The following is a 17,235-nucleotide window of genomic DNA, read 5'->3' as shown; positions in this document are numbered from 1 at the left end:
TAAAATACCGATCAAAAATAAATTACTCGTTTTGAAAAGGGCAAAACTATACCTTGGTGATACCTATGTTTCCACATTTCTTCAGTCATTCTGTGAATAACACCATTAGATAACAGACTGAGAATTGGATTTATTTATTTATTTATTTATTTATTTATTTATTTATTTATTTATTTATTTATTTATTTATTATTTGGGGCTAGGGTTAAATGTGGTACTTTTATTGTGAAGAAAGATAATCGGAAGTTCTTCACTTGCTGCGGGTAACGGAGATGGAAAGCGTGCTAGCATGATACTAAAATTGTGCATTGAGATTTCTTGGTTGGACGTTCAAATCATGCAAATGAAATGTCTTTATGACCAGTAAGTGGTAGGGCTGTATTTTTAATGTAGGAGACTCGTACCACAGTTGTAAAAATGCAGATAAATTTCTGTATTTGCCGCGAACCATTCAGGTAGGTTTCTGCTTCTTCATCACAGCTGACTGAAATAGACCTCCACACATCCATAGTATTGTGGTTACAAAGTCTTTGTTAAACGGCTCACTGGTGGTAAATATTCTGGTAACTGTTGGTTCGTATTGAGAAGGAGCTATAAATTTAAATGAAGTTGAGTAGGGTGCAGTTTAAACCAACGGATGCTGCAGCTGCATGCATGCTTATTGCTTGGGCAATTTTAGAATGACACTATGCTAATATTTCGAATATACAGTAGACATCATCACTTAGATTTTGTTTTTTTCAGTTTAAATATGAAATTCTGTAATGTTAACAGCATATTCATAAAATGTACATAAGGCTGTGGAATGTGAGTGATTTTTTTTTTCTTCTTCTTCTTCCTTTTTGTCTTACAGTTTGCTGCCAACTCTCATTCGTCTACTGTGACGTGGGTCCAGGACCTGCCACTTTATGTCTTTATTGAAAATTAAATTATTCCTCTGAGAATCCCTAGAAAATTATCAGTTGCAATGCGTATCAGTTTTTGTCAAGGCCTGCTAACCGGTGCCATCATCCTCAACCTCCTCATTCTCTACTATGTGTCTCGGGCTCAGCACCAAATGATGGAGAAGAGGAAGGAGCTCGGCAGGGGCACGAGGAGGGCTGCTCTGCCAGTTTCTGGTCTCGCTGGAGGAGGTCTAGGGGTAGTCGTAGGAGCTGGAGGTGAGCATGGAGTGGTTGGAGGAGAGGGACACAGTCGAGGCCCACGTGTGACCATTATTCTTCGAGAATTTGAAAACTTTGAGAATTATGTTGGGGATGTGGCTAATTCCTTCCTCCGTCATCGCCCAGAGCTTCCCTTTCTGGCTGTAGCCGACATGCCCCCATACCCTCCGCTGGTGCTTCCAGAGGGTGCTCGGCTTCTAGTGCTCTCCCCTAGCCCAGATCAGCCACCGCAAGCTCACAGGCCAGAGTTTCATGTGCAGACAGAGTTTGTCCTGCTGGTGCCTGATGGAGTTGAGCTGGAGCAACCTAGGGTTGTTGAGAGGCTCATCAGGGAGTTGGAAGGTGAGGGCGGGGGGCCTGTGAGGCTGGTAGCTGCACCTGTGCTAGCACGATCTGCTGTGCAGTGCCTCCACCTCAGGGTGAACCTTAGAGAATGGACAGCCACATACTCACCAGCTGCATCTGGCAGCAGCGGGAGTGTGTGTACGGCTTTACAAGGAGATGCGATTGTGTTAATTCGTACAGAGGATCTTTTTAACCTCTCTGTTCCTCTGGGTCGGCCCATCTTTTCAGCACTTTTTATCCAGACTGCCTTGAGAGGTTGGAAAGTAAAACTGCTGGAAAGCCCATGTTTCTCCGCAAGCCATCGGCCACTTTTCAGCTCTGCGCACAACCAGTGGAAGGCTGAAACACGGCTGAAGGAGACCGCAGGTAAACTTATGAGGAGCTTTGGTTTGAAGCGCATCTTGGTGCCTGAAGGAAAAGAACAGTGGTATGGCTGCAGTAAAGAGACACCACGTTGCTTTAGCACTGTGCAAGATGACACACCAGACTATCTTTACCTGGATCGTTGGACACCTCCTTGCTGTCTTCGAGCACTCAGAGAAACCACCAAATATGTTATAAATATCTTGGAGAGCTCTGGTGTGCGCTATTGGCTAGAAGGAGGTTCTCTTTTGGGTGCCATTCGTCATCAAGACATCATCCCATGGGATTATGATGTAGACCTGGGCATCTACCTTGAGGACATACCTAATTGTGATCACTTAAAGAATCTTGACTCAGGCTCTTTGGTGGATGCAAATGGCTATGTATGGGAGCGTGCAGTGGAAGGAGACTTTTACAGAGTCCAGTACAGCGAAGCCAACCACCTGCATGTTGACCTGTGGCCCTTCTATTCACGTAATGGTGTCATGACCAAAGACACATGGACAGAGCACAAACAAGATGTGGAGTTCCCAGAACATTTCCTGCTGCCACTGGTGCCCATGCCTTTTGCTGGCATCACAGCCTATGGCCCCAACAACCACAGAGCCTTCTTGGAGCTGAAGTTTGGAGAGGGTGTTATTGAGAACCCCCAGTACCCCAACCCTGCAAAAAAAAGGCTGGACAGAAGCAAATTATGAGGGATACTAGAACTCACAAGCCCTTTTGTTATGTTTTTGTTTACCCAGAACATGGTGCATAAAATGTTTTTCTTTACAGATACTGCCAGAAAAACTCAATCCTTATATAGTGCCAAAGTGACTGCATTTGCTGTTGGTTCTTCCAGAAAGTTCTATGTGAACAGATTACTGTAGACTCATAGTTGGTCAGATTATTTCTTTAATTGTTCTTTTAACTAGTATTTAGAAACGAAGTATTAGATCTGGGTGTTTTTTATTTATTAAAAAGGTGATGTTGCTTTTTTTACACATGGGAAAGGGAGTCATCAATGATGTAAATCTTTACACTAATGTGTCAGCATTGAGGGTAGCTTAAATAGTCAGACTGATTTTACTGCATAATGTGCTGGATGTGTTGTACAGTGTATATATCACTATTGTACATATATATATATATATATATATATATATATATATATATATATATATATATATATAATTTGATCAAGTATATGTTAAAAGCTACATTTCAGATCACCTTAAGCAGGATTTAAGGTATTTATAGGTTTAAATAAGTGACTTTGTCATACCAAGTTTTTTTTTTTTTTTTATGATTTTTTTCAAATCTTTTGTCTTATTTTACAATGACTCACTTAATTTCAGTTTTGCACACTTTATGAATGAATGTTAGTGTATCATACCATTTGACACCAAACAGCTGAACGCCCCCTGGATACGGATGTATAAAGGGTTCTCCAGTTGTCGCACAGACAACAATGATACACAAAAATAAAAGAAGCACAAAACAACCCCAAACCACACAGATAGGATTTACTCACACTACTTTGTATTTATTTATTTTCTTTATTTTCTACAATTATATTTTGTGTGGTCATTTCACACTCTTGGCTGCTTTTGTGGCTTAATGTAGTCGTTTGATATTTTTTGTGGATATCTGTTTTTGTTTTCAGGCATTTTGCATCTCCATCCAGATCATGTATAAGACGGCATTTTGCCTCACATTTTAGGCACATTTACTAAATTGAAGAATGTCTTTGCTTGACATTTAAATAAGTATTAAATATACTTGTTCATAACAAGACAAAACAATTAGAATCAGAAGAGCTGATGTAAAATAATTCTTTGAAATTGTGAAGCATCTTATCAATTCCATTTCTCTTTTATAACATTTTACATTTGTCACATTATTTACATCTCTTTTGCATCAAATTTAGGTTGTCTTGTGTCTCTTTGTAGGTTATTTATCATTTTCTGGGCTGAAACCAGGGCACCCAGACTTCTTGAGTCCCTGGGGGCAGGTGACCATTTAGTAATGTAAAAAGTGAAATTCGATCTGGGAAAGTAAGAAGCACACCATTATTCAGGCTATTATGGATGAGTCGTTACTGTCTAGCCTTAGTGATTTGTATACATCTAAACGTATTTATGTCTCATAAGCACATACACATCTTGACTGAAATGGAATTTTAGTTTCACGGATACCTAAAAGAAAATGTTTTCTGTTAAATTATTTTAATTTTGTGATTATTAGGGTTTCATCCCATATCATGAACAGATAAAATAAAGGAATTTGCTTCACTTCTATTTATTTTGAAGACTAAGACCAAATCTGGAAATATATGCTACTGCTCCAGGTGAACACCAGGTGGCACAATACAGCTAATAATCCACTACATGGGTGGAGGATTTTACCACTGAATAAATGTCCCAGGAACATGACTCAAATTGTAAATAACCCTCCACAGAGATCACCACTGTTTACAGACTGATACTACATGAAATATTCACATTGGTGTTTTACACTCATCCTACCAAGACTGAATACTGGCAATGCTCATATTTGGTCTGGTTGTCAGATCAGGCATCTACACAAATAAGAGGCTGTGTGGTTATTTTTAGATGTAAAACAGACTTTCAACATGTCTTTCCACTTGCACACTATTTCAGTGCCAGAGTGACTTGCATAACATAGCTACAAAGTTCTTAAACAGCCAACGTTTATAGGACTTGCTAGCTTCAGTGTGTGCAACTGCACACTGAGACACCCCCCCCCCCCCCCCCCCAAAAAAAAAAACAAACTCAGCCAAATAATAAAAAAAACCAGCTTTATTTTCTTAAAACCTACTAACACCACAATTAGATGATAACCAGCAACATTTTTTATGTTTAAAATAGTCAATCCAACTATCATGTACAAACGTCCAATATGATTGAACCATTTTCATTTCATGAGATTTCAGAAAGGAATGATAACATTTTTACAACCTTGCACCAAAAAAAAGGAAGTGCAGCACCTGTTGAGAGGCAATGCTTAATGTTTTAGCACTTTCCTATGACACATAAGACTACACGAGAAATTATGAGACTTCATGCCTGCAATGAACATCTTTAAGATTGTCTTCATAAAAAGATGATGCTGCATTTACTTCCACTTTGAGCATTGAAGATATGGATTAAAATAAGAAAATTCACTCATCTCACTGCTGCTTGCTAACACGGCCAAGTTGTTGTGCGAGGACAAAATGCCAACTTCATGTGAGTAGTGTCACAAAAAAGTAAAAAAAAAATCTTTGGACTTTGATTACAAATAAATATTGATAGAAACAAACTAACATCTGAGTGAAAGGGAATCCACACAAGAATTATTTGATTTCTATGTACAGCTAAAACAAAGCAGCAAAATTATTAGTCGAGCTGTCTCGCACAAGTCCATCAAGTATAAACTAATCATCATTTAACTGCTGTGGTTATGAAGTTAGTGAAATTTAATTTCTTACTTATATGACACATACACTGCGATGGACTGGTCCCCTGCCTCTCACCTGTTAAATGCTGGGTTAGGCTCCAGCTGCCCTGCAACCCTTAATGGACGAAGCGGTGCAGATAATGAATGAATGACACATACAGCACAGGTATGCAATATCAAACAGTCCGCATCACATTGTGCTTAAAACATATATATTTGTGGTTTCAGAAGCAGAGAAGATATAGCATGTGTAAAACAGGGTCTATATATATATTAAATAAAAAAAAGAAGAATTTAACATTATCAGGAGTTCATTGTCTCCTTCCTACTAGCTGAGTTTGTGTGATGTTTGGTTTCAAAGTATTTAAGGAGCAGCGGTAGAACGCCTTTCACAGAAAAGTCATTCCTGAGGTTTAATACTACAGTCTTCGGGTGTAGCTGAAGAGGCTGAATTTGCTGTGTGTGCGTCTATGCTCCTTCGTTCAACTTTGGGACGATAGTGAGGCTATTATTTCATCTGTTTCAAAAAACAATCACTCCATTACTCTTCTGCAAGATGGAAAAGACAAAAAGAACCAATGGCTTAAGTTACCCACAAATTAAAGAGATTTAAAAAAAAGGATTCAGTAATCCCTTCTCTCCCAAAAAGCTCATATTTGTGCATTTTTCTCAATATTATCATGGCCATTTTCATGCAGGTGTAAGGCATACAGTTAATTATATCCTAGCAGTGACAGAGATGTGCATCTATATCACTGAGGCCAGTAGGATAGGCCTCAGTGTACAGTCTGCACACACTAAACATGCATATAAAAGTAACTACCAATGCAACACGATACCATGCAATGCAAACGAATAGTAAGCTGTGCAGTTCTATATAGTATAGATAAATACAGAGGGAACATTTTACCTTTGGTTCTTATGCATAGGTCAAATCCTAAATCAACCCAAAAAAAGTGCATTTTTCATTTTAAAACCCTAAAAATGCCTGGACTTTAAAGAAGTCCTTTCCTATTTCTTTGTCACTTTCATAACACCTTGTACCAGTAACAGTTTAACTTTTAAAGATAAAGAAAATAAACAATGAATCACATGACACTGCGCGCACACACACACACACACACACTGCTCTTACTGAGCAGGGAGTGATGCTGCCGTCTCCACATGAACAAATAAACTTGTGTAAAACAGCAGCAAAGCTTTGCTCACTAGGTCAACTTTTGGGGCCACTGCTGTGACAACACAAAGCCTAATCACAGTGTGAAGCAGACATCTCAGATGATATTAAGTTGGTTTTGGACAGCTTGTGTATCTCCTAACAGTATGGGATATTTCACCGGTTGCGTTTGCTGTGTCGAAAAAGCTTATCTCAATTTAAAAAATGTAAATTGTCATTAAATATTTAGCTATTCCTTCTCTATAAGCTAGACCTTGGCCTCAAGAGCAGCCTAAACTATTAGTTATTGCACAGAGATTTAATAGAAAAAGACAAACTAAAAATCATTGGCCACATTTTGAAATTACTAAAAAGGAATAAATTCTCTCTTAATAACAAAGGAATTGGAACTTACAAACGCAAAGATGGCGCAGAAAGAATACAGCATCTAAAATAATCTGATGCATGGTTTAGGGGAAAAACAAATTATATGTACATGATATAAAATACTACAGCTCTGCATGAAACCTGCATGAACGTGGCTATAATTATAGAGAATAAAATGCACTTATATTTATTCCTAAAACATGAATGAGTCATTTGGAAGAATATATTCATATTATTGCATGTTTTGTATTGCTCAACTTCAACAAGGTGGAAATCTAACATAGCTGAACATTTGTGGTAACTAATTTTGTAAAGTGACAAATACAAATTAACTCAATTTCTTATGTGGACTGCAGCAATCTACATGGTGTGGAGACCATTTTAAAGTCATTAGCAGGGACAATGCATTAGCAATAGCAATGCATTTTTACACCTTCAGTATCTCCACCATAAATAAATGTAGCATTTCTTCATGTGTTAAAGTAACTGGCCTGGCTTCTGGGGAGAACTAGCTGTGTGGTGATTTAAGAAAACATCCAACGCTTCACTGGTTTGTGACAACATTCTTCAAAGTTGACATAAACCAGTGAAATTTATCATTAGACTAAGCCAACATAGAAATTAGTCTTACAATATGGCTGCCCCACCCCCTGTAAGAGGTAAGGTAAGGTAAGAGAGTGTTTCTTTGCTTTGTAGTGTGCATATCCATCCTCTCTCCTTACACCTTCATCTTCGGGGCAGGAAAAATGAAGGCAACCAGGGCTTGAACTTCAGGTTCTTCTTCCAGGAGTGTAGGTCAAAGGAGTTCATCATATCACCAGCAGGATTACATTGCTGACTCTTTTTCACTGGAAAGCATCATCTTGCCACCTTCTGCAATGTCCACCTCACCTCTTTTTTCAATGAGAGGCGAATGTTCAGGTGTGGCAGCTGACATTTCTCCCTCCACCCTGATCTCGCTCATCTCTGCTCCTTCTTGTCTGGATGCGCGGTCCACAAAGTGCTGCAAGATCCCGGCACCAAATGCATCACCCTCCACATTCAGCACTGTGCAGGTACGGTCGCTATAGTAGGAGACAACGGATGGTAAACTCAATATTGTGATGCTAAAGCTTTACATGAGGATTAACTGTGGAGGTGCACTTCAATTAACACAGGTTTGGATTCAGATTTGTCATTGCTTAAAAGCAAGACCATAACTACTAAGACTGAGTACTCACACAAGCCAGTCAACAGCCAGGATAAGAGAGATGTCAGTGGTGGGAAGTCCTATCGCTTCCAGGATAATAGCTAGGGTCAACACACCACCTGCAGGAATACCTGCTGCCCCAACACTGGATGCTGTAGCTGTCACTCTAATAGATAAAAAAGGGACAAAACCACAGTTAAAGAGAGAAAATCCAAAAAGCATTAAGACAAACACATAACTCACTAATCAGTGATAATTAAAGAGATGTCACAAGCCCACAATCCTTTGTCTTACAGGAGATATGCTCAGTGGCTTTTCGTACTCACAGGATTGTGATGACTTGGATGAAGTTGAGGGATGTGTTATTCAGCTGAGCAATAAAAACTGCAGCTACACACTGAAATAGAGCCGCTCCGTCCATGTTCACCGTTGCCCCGATGGGAAGGATGAAACGGCTGATATGCTTGGACACGCCATTATTTTCCTCCACACACTTCATCATGAGGGGCAGAGTAGCAGAGCTGAGAAAGTAGGAAATAAGGTGAGTGAGTGTATGAGAGCAGAATGCATGTAAATGCAGAGAGAGCAGTGTGTTTATTTAAGAACAGAGTGAGCTCAGTATTTAAAATTTAACGACCTGACATAGCAAACGTAAGAGAGGTACAGAAATAAGTAGCAGCTGAATACCTGGAGCTTGTTCCAAAGGCTGTTGCCAGAGCTGTGAATATCCCCCAGAGGAAGGTGTAGGGGTTCTTTCTTGTAATGATAAAGTAGATTCCCGGCAGCACAAGAAAACCATGGATGGCATGTCCAACCATGCAGCAGGCTATATATTTTCCCAGACTGGCAAATAGTTTGCCAACATCTTCCATCTCCACAATCTTGCCAGCAACAAGGAACATGATACCAAGAGGGGCATACCTGCAGACACACAAGGAAAAAGAGAGGGAATATACTGTAGATTATCTTAAAGAACATAGCAGGAAAAAAAGTTGCACATTGCACATTACCATGCAGGTTTCTCCTTACCACATGATCCAAGAGACCAGCACCATGGTGGCCTCATTAAAAGAGTTAAAGAACTTAATCAGGATCTCTCCTTCCTCGCCCAGCTTCCTCAAGGCCACACCAAACACGATTGCAAACACTACCAGACCGAGAATATTCATGCCATCCTGGTCTGTTCCAAAAGGCACCTGAACAACCAAACAAGTATGAAGAAAATAACAGATTATCATCAGTAGCCCAGTTTAAAATCACAATGTGTAGAGCATTTTTGATTCATTATCTCAGAAAAACTCTGCAATTCACTTCGCTGACCTTCTCCGCTGTGATGCTGAGGTTGCCGTCTGTCCCGTTCTTTGTAACCAGCTTGTAAGAAGTTGCATACTAGTTGGAGGAGAACAGTTAGATTAGAATACTAATCAGTACACAATCAGCTTATTAAGCCGTTTTTGTTACATAATGTCTTCATAATTGTGCAAAAACATGGAGGTAAGATCCGGGACTCACAGACTGAAAGGCAGCGGACACCAGGTTGGAGGGAAAGAGGTTTCTGTGGATGAAAAAAGGAGAACAGTTTCTGTCAGATAGCTTTGGGAAGTAAAAAAAATGAGGAAGCAAAACAAGATATAAATGTTTAAGCTTTATTTTTCCACATAAAACACTAACTTCTTTCATGCAGCAGCACACGGAGTAATGGCTACAATGTAAACACATTAAGAAACCATTAACTGGCCTCTTTTGAACACTTTCTGCTGAGGTCTGCAACATACAGGAGTTTCAATGAACTACAAATCATCTCTATGTCACAAAGAGTTGCAGGACTGCAGCCAATTTTTCTGGTAGTCAGTGATGCTTAAAACAGACAGAATCACAAGGTCGGTCATGTGAAAATACCTGAGAACTAAACTATTAATCCCTTCCTTCATTTTCTTGGTGTTGTTAATAATTCTCAGCTAACTAGTACACACGTACACACGCTGGTACATACATTAGGTCGAATTTCTTATTAAATCCCAAAGAACTCGTGAAACGCTGTGTACTCGATAACCCCCATACTTAACTGTGTGTGATAGATTTAGGGTACCAAGGAATTAACTTCATAAGCTCTTTCCAACCATTCATTTAGTTTTATCATAAACTGCATTAGGCTTTAACATCATGTGGTCAGGCTGATAACCTCAGGTTGAATTCTGATTGTATGAAAAAGGGAGAAAAAGTCAAGTCAAGTCATTTTTTACATCTTGATTTAAGTAAGATGACTAGAAGGGAAATAAAAAACTTTGGTGGGGAACAAAAGTCATTAGGCATGCTGGATGTGACAGAATCCTCATATGATACGCTGCATTTGTCATTTTGCTACAGTTTGTTATGAGAAACACTTTCCTCAAATCAATGTTAACAACATATTTAAAGCTATGAGTTGAAACTGTTTGAACACATGAAGTTTCCTGTAGCAGAATTTCCCCACACAAGGTTAATACTATAAATAGAAATATATAAAAGCACTGGCCAAACAAGCTAGAGCTCTTGTATGCAATGCACCATATTGTTGAATATTATAATTACAATATGATTAGCTGTAAAAAAAACAAATACTACATATGTATTGTTTATTTCAGATCTGTTCGTGGTGGTTGGTTGTAAATCCTGCAGTAAAGCAGAACTTGCCTTCATTGGAATGAAACCCTCATTAATACAGCATGCTAGAAGTCTACACTTACAATTCACAACATTACTTTTTTGGGAGTATATTTGTATAACAAATGTCTGCAATAGAAATGGACTTTTTAAATATTGTGTAGCTCCATAAAAATTGATCACAGTGAAAAAAAATCAACATTGCCAAGGCTCAAGAACATTTGGCTTGTGGGAAAAGAACTCACAGGAGATTGGGAATGTCAACAAGGGTGTGTAGGAGTGTCATTTACTGAGCATACAGAGCCACCCATGTGTCAAAATTTTACAAGTGTGTCCTAACAATGATAGCTAAGCCCTACACTGAGTTTGTGCCTGTGAACAATGACCAGGCCATTTTTATGCTTTGGTGAACAGCTCAGTTACACCGAGCAAGTTCGACCCGGTCTTTGTTGAATAAATTCACCAGGACACCCAACTGAGAGGGCTCGCTCTAATTAGAGGCCTGCTGTCCAGTTAGGATAATGTGGAAACATTGTGTGTGTGTGTGTGTGTGTGTGTGTGTGTGTGTGTGTGTGTGTGCGTGCATTAGTTGAAAGTAGAACACAAAACATTACTCCCCCATTTTTTTCCCCCTTTAAACTGAAAATGCATGACAGCTGTAGTGAGATGCAGAATTCAGGCACTGATTCCTGAACCAAACTTCTTATTATCCTGGAGGCCTTTACAACTGGAGTGTTGTTTATCCCCCCTTTTTCTTTTCCAGCACATTAAAAAAAAGGTTGAACAATCTTGTTAATACCTAAATCTTGAGTAAACCAGACAAGTGTTTTGCAACTTGTAGATCTGGTTATGTAAGTATGTTAATCTGTGAATAGCTGTTTGGTCATTTTGAATAGTTGTTAGGTGTATGAATATTACATTAAGCTTTACAATTATTGGTTATTACCACACCTTTTTTGACTATGTAAGTCACGTGATGTAAAAGGACCTGCTGTTATGCTTCACATTTTGTGCATCACAAACAAACCTTAAAATACACAGGAATGAGGCGTGAATGTGTCCAGATTAGTGTTCTGTTCATATGCGAAACCAGACCATATTCATTAATTATATGCAAATCTCTCATGTTCTCATGTAACTTGAATCTGTTTTCAAGGAACAGAATGTCCTGCTGTGTCTTTGTTACACAGCTGGAGCAGAAGTTGGAAAAATGGCAATTTTATGGGGTGTAAATCCACAATTCATGGCTGGCAGAACCAATTGCTCCAAACACTATATACAAGAAGAATTATGTATCTCTGGAGGAACACTAGCCTAAATTAAGGAAATGTTTACTCAGATGTGTATTATCTTCCCTCCTCTTCTCACTGGTTGATAAAAATAGAGGAGGCAAGAGAGGATAAACAAACAAACAAACATGAGAGGGAAGCTGTTGTGTAAAACGTTTCTTTAAAAGGAACCGTGTCAGCTGATCATTGTGACATCTCACACAGTATCTTGATTAAATTGTTTTAAATTGTTTTCCTATTCATCAATTCATTCCGCCCATCCCACAGCAGATTAACTAGCACTTCTCATGAATATCCCATGAATGTTAGAAAACAAAGAAAAGGGTGACGCAGAATAAGAACAGAGTATCCAAAAAGGAATCAAGCCTTTGCAAACTGGTTCCACAAAGTCTTGCGCCGGCGACACGTGGCTACACGAGCTCAGTCTAAAATGTTATCAGCAGACAAAATATTCTGCTTCCAAAGCTTATCTCTTCTTTTTCAGGTACGGAATGCTCTTTAAATGGGCCCTATCGTACCGGAAACTTGAGAAGTGAGAGAAATGACGTGAATGGGATTTTTTTTTAACAAATGGGACAGGAAGATTTTAACCGCGCCTCCCCGGTGTAGGAAATAAAAAACTCACACGTGTTATTTCCACATATGAAATGCTAGTTGTAAAATAACTACAGGAATAAGGACTTTTTAATCACTTTGAAAATATAATAATTATTATTAATATTATAATTGAAAACTATAACGTGTTATAACGTTTGGGCCCGGAAAGAGCTAGTACTGTGTTTCAGGAAATAAACCCATGTGAAGACACAGAGGCTGATGCAACGAAGTGTTGCCATTACTATATTACTCGCTAAGCCGGTACACGCAGTGAGCACAATAACCCGGGTGATGGACATTTGTTCCCTTCTGGGGTCAAAGAATAGTGATAAAGCCTGTGTTTGTTAAAAGTAGCCCCGTCTCTCAAAGAGTACCATTCTTAAGCAATTACGCACATGTACGGGCGGCAACTCAGCAACTTTTAGAGTCCAGCATGATGTAGGGTTTGTGGGTTCCACTCACCTTATCAAATCTAAGAAGGAGTCTATAACTTCTTTATGGGCTGGCACACTTTCACCCAGGTTTGTAGGTTTGCTGACGGACACTGATCCAGGCGTAATGATGAAAGCCATCACAACCCCGATAGAAGATGCTATCAATGTGGTAACCAAAAAGAAGAGCATTGCCCAGCCGCCAAGTTTACCCAAGGCTTTGGGGTCGATGCTCGCTGCCCCGGACACCAGACTGCAGACAACCAGGGGGATGATGATCATCTTCAAAAGCCGGATGAGCAGCTCACCTGGAAAACCGATGTAAATGATCTGTGTTCTCGTCAGAGCCACATTGCGCACACCAAGTCCAATAAAGACACCGACGATGACTCCGGCAACGGTGAGAATAACCAGCAAGTTTGCCAACACGATTCTCACCACCCGCTTGGAGAGCGGCTCCGGGCTGCTCTTCATGTAGCTGGTCAGTCCGTTTCCCACCGTTTCGTCAAGGTGCGCGTCGCCGTTGGATGTCTTTGTTTCCTCCATGTTTACCTTTGTTGCCATTGTGAACGATAAAAGTTACACTGAAACTTATCGCAAGAGTTTAAATAGTTGTGAACAAAAACAAATGTCAACGAAAGAACGACCAATTGTAATAGTAAGCTCCGAAATAAGCTTCAGACTTCGTGTGGATGCTGAGTTGCCGCGGTAGTTTATGTAGCCTACCGGTAGTCTAACCCCCCCACCCCGAGCCATGACGCAACTCTAGGGCGTGTTTAAAGAGGAAACGCTCGTCGAAATGTTCCATTATTATAATTAAATGAAAAAATTATGCGTTTGGCGAACTTCTTTTAAATACTTGGTACAAACTCGTCTTTTTAGTTGCATTTATTTCAGGATTGTTAACGTTTGGTACAACATTTTCTTATAAAGTAGCTTTTGTACTGACCATGTATGGAGAACAACATGTGTCTAACTTTCCTGGAAAGCTGCCTCGACAGAGACGTATAAATGCCATGTGCGCGTTAAGATAAACAACATAAAAAGTGTATAATACATACTGGAATATAGCTACAGCCTTTAGCTATAGCAGCAATCCAATTTCTTTCTATTTAAAATTTAATACCCTGAAACAAGTGACATGTCTTGCATCATGCAGTTTAACTTGTCAGTTCACCACAACCTTCCCTTGAGGACAAAGTGTGAAGCAATCCAACTGACACAGAAGATAGTAAAAAACATTTTAAATAATGATAATGATAATGATAATAATAATAATAATAATAATAATAATAAATCTGCTTCACGTTTCCATAATCATATTTTAGAGATGGGATTTATGGCTCTTTGAAGGGAGCCTGATCTTGAGGAGCCGTTCCTTTCAAAGAGCCATTCAAAAGACTGGCTCGTTCTTACAATATCTTACAAATTTTCACAATATATAAGAATGACAAACAATCAAAATATGTACCTATGTGAAATCTACTATACAAGATTTAAAAAAATTACAGGAAATATATAGATAAAAAAAAGGATAAACCTGAGCAGTCTGTGCAAATTCTAGTAAATGTTTTTGATAGAACTCACAGTATTTGTTTCCAAACAATACTCTCTGCCCATAGATGCTTCACATGAATGGAGCGTGTTGGACATCAGACTTCTATGATGTCACAAATGTCATTTATTTTATTTTCATTTTACTCAACTGTACTACTTCTTATTTATTTATTTATTTATTTATTCATTCAGTCATTTTTAGCTGGAAAGGGGGTGGGGGGGGTGAGATTGAGCTTGGCGTGTGTGTGTATACGTGTGTGCCTGTGACTGTGTGAAAGATTTCATTGAGTGTTTTTATTATATTTTTAATCATGTGTTGTGTTGCCTATGACATGGAAAGCGCTTTATAAATAAAGTTTGATTTGATTTGATTTGATGAAGGCAGTGTCAAAAAAATTTATATATGAAAAGAATGGCTCACAAATGAACGGCTCACAGCTGTGAATCTGTTCCCATGTTAATTTAAAAGACTCGTTCAAAAGAATCGATTCGTTCATGAACGTCACATCGCTATCATATTTGCAAAAATATTAATCTCCTGCTAGTTAATTCCTTTTTTTTTCTTTCTTTTTCTTTTAATCAAAGAGGCTGCTAAACTAGGGCACATTAACTGAGGAGCTGATGTAGATGCTTTGCCGGTACAGCTGTGCAGACAGCCACCGGACTTTGATGTGACCTCCCTCCTTTGTGTGCTTATTTGCTCTCCTCTCAAGTGTCAAATCAACAAAGAATATCATTTTTGTTGTAGTTGTGACATCAAAGTGAAATCCACATGAAACTAACATCTAGCATGTTTAAATGCCTGACAGATCATTGAGAAGCAGCATGTCTTTCAGAAAATTCCAGCTGTGCAGTTTCTCACTCACTCATTGCTGTGCTTAGAAAATGAGTGAGGCAATGCAATACGCCACATCCTTCTCTTTTAATTGTGATATTCTACTTGGATGTATGATGTAAGAAAAATCTGTGAAATTAGTGAGACTCAACGAATAAGAATGAAAGTTAGAGAATTAGAAGAAGTAGAATAGGGGTTTAGAATTTCCTTGAGATGATGTGTTCCTGGATATTATCCTGCAATCTTTCACAAGGTCCATGTTAAACTGTAACAAGAGACAGACCTTCATTGTCTGGGATACAGAGGCCTGCAGTCTGATAGCTTAAAATGTGGGTGTAGGGGTCCAAGACATGCTGGGGTTAGCTTACACTCAAACAACAATCTAAGTCTTTTCTTAAATGGGCTCCACTGGCAGTAATTTGTGGGAAAAGCACCTTTAACACTAAAGAATGCCCACAGGACCTGAACACAGGCTGGTAGGGAACTGTCCTCTAAGCCAGTTTGTTTTATTAAGCTTGTCCTTTGTTCCCTCTCCCCGTGTGAATGAAAAAATCGCTGTGATTCTGTGAAATAGTTCTTTACTGTGTGAGAAAGGAGAACTTCAATGACTAAACCCATGCAGAGGCACACAAGAGCTGCAAGTTTTTCTAGAGTAGGCACCTTCTATAAAAATATACACACAGTCATCACACATGCTATGAAGAGTTTCTGTTAACATATCAAAATTTCAAGGCTGACCTGTAGAAATCCTCTCATAAATCTACTATCACAACTTAACTGATGTTTGAGTAAAAAGCACTCTTGCAAAGTTGTGTGATACAACAATAGAAGCAAGTGTATTTAAATATAAAGACTGCTTTTTTTCTGGAATATGCAGTGTAGTTTTTTCTTTTTTTAAAATTTGACAGTCAAAAGTACACAACACAATGAGGTAAGTAGATCCTTCTTGTGCCCACATAAACATGGACAAGGAAACACTTAGGTAACAAAACACAGCTGTCTCACGTACTATGTGAGCAACAGGTGAGAAAAAGGGAGACTGACAATAAAGAATAAGTGAGCAAGAAAACTTAAAACCCCATCTGAACAGACCAGTGAAGGAACACTTCACCCTTTTCCTCAGTTTTGCTGTGTCATGTAGCAGCGTTGATGTATGCTAGAAATAAAAAGGTTTTCCTTGACTTTTTAAATGTTTTTTTTTTCTCTTCTTCTCCTGCAAAAGATGAAGGAATAATGCATTTAATGAGAATGTTCCTGACAACAAAAGATAACATCACAGGAATGTTTGGCCAAAAAACCACAGTGGACAAAGGAAAGTGCTGAGTCATAGTGAAAATGCATAGCTGAATGTTAATCTAAAAGGAATTCTAGAAGGAGGAAAAGAAGACTTTAAAATAGTTGAGATCTTTTTCATCTTTCTTTGATATACGAGGAAAAATTCAATAAATCACATATTTGAAGGGTTCTGTTTAAGGTTTAGGAATGACACAGATGTGAACAACTGCACAGAAAAAGATGTAGAAGAGCGAGATTTCAGAAAACAAGGATGGAGAGAAAGATAATTAGAATTAAAGACATTTTATATCATCACTGTTGAGGCAAGCCTCAATAAAACATTTGACTTCTTTAGAATGTAGAGTATAAAGCAAAATTGTTTACACTACATGTGGGTGGAGCAGTAAGTACTGCCATTCATGTGGTCACTGCTGTTAAGCACTAACTTGTGTTGGAAATAATGCGTTTTGGCACTAAAACTACTAGAATTCAGATAAACACAGTGATGCATGTTAAATACACCCTTTGATAATGATAACTAGATATTACAAGATTTTCTCT

At 38.7% G+C, this 17,235-nt stretch overlaps 2 protein-coding genes across 2 annotated transcripts; one reads left to right on the top strand and one right to left on the bottom strand.

Moving 5' to 3' along the window:
* Nucleotides 1-267: 267 nt before the first annotated feature.
* On the top strand, nt 268-2,994 carry LOC121646725 (fukutin related protein). Its single transcript, XM_041995893.1, has 2 exons — nt 268-455; nt 854-2,994. Exon 2 carries the CDS (start codon nt 968-970, stop codon nt 2,567-2,569), a length of 1,602 nt encoding a protein of 533 aa, XP_041851827.1. The 5' UTR covers nt 268-455; nt 854-967; the 3' UTR covers nt 2,570-2,994.
* Nucleotides 2,995-4,657: 1,663 nt separating this feature from the next.
* Nucleotides 4,658-13,719, bottom strand: slc1a5 (solute carrier family 1 member 5). The gene is made up of 8 exons (XM_041995253.1): nt 13,039-13,719; nt 9,560-9,602; nt 9,368-9,436; nt 9,077-9,243; nt 8,735-8,968; nt 8,374-8,568; nt 8,079-8,213; nt 4,658-7,922 (listed from the first exon to the last, which is right to left on the bottom strand). Exons 1-8 carry the CDS (start codon nt 13,569-13,571, stop codon nt 7,685-7,687), a joined length of 1,614 nt encoding a protein of 537 aa, XP_041851187.1. The 5' UTR covers nt 13,572-13,719; the 3' UTR covers nt 4,658-7,684.
* Between the last annotated feature and the right edge of the window lie 3,516 nt (nt 13,720-17,235).

This window comes from Melanotaenia boesemani, chromosome 9 (assembly GCF_017639745.1).
Source record: "Melanotaenia boesemani isolate fMelBoe1 chromosome 9, fMelBoe1.pri, whole genome shotgun sequence".
NCBI classification, from domain to species: Eukaryota; Metazoa; Chordata; class Actinopteri; order Atheriniformes; family Melanotaeniidae; genus Melanotaenia; species Melanotaenia boesemani.
This window is presented reverse-complemented; position numbering and strand designations above follow the sequence as displayed.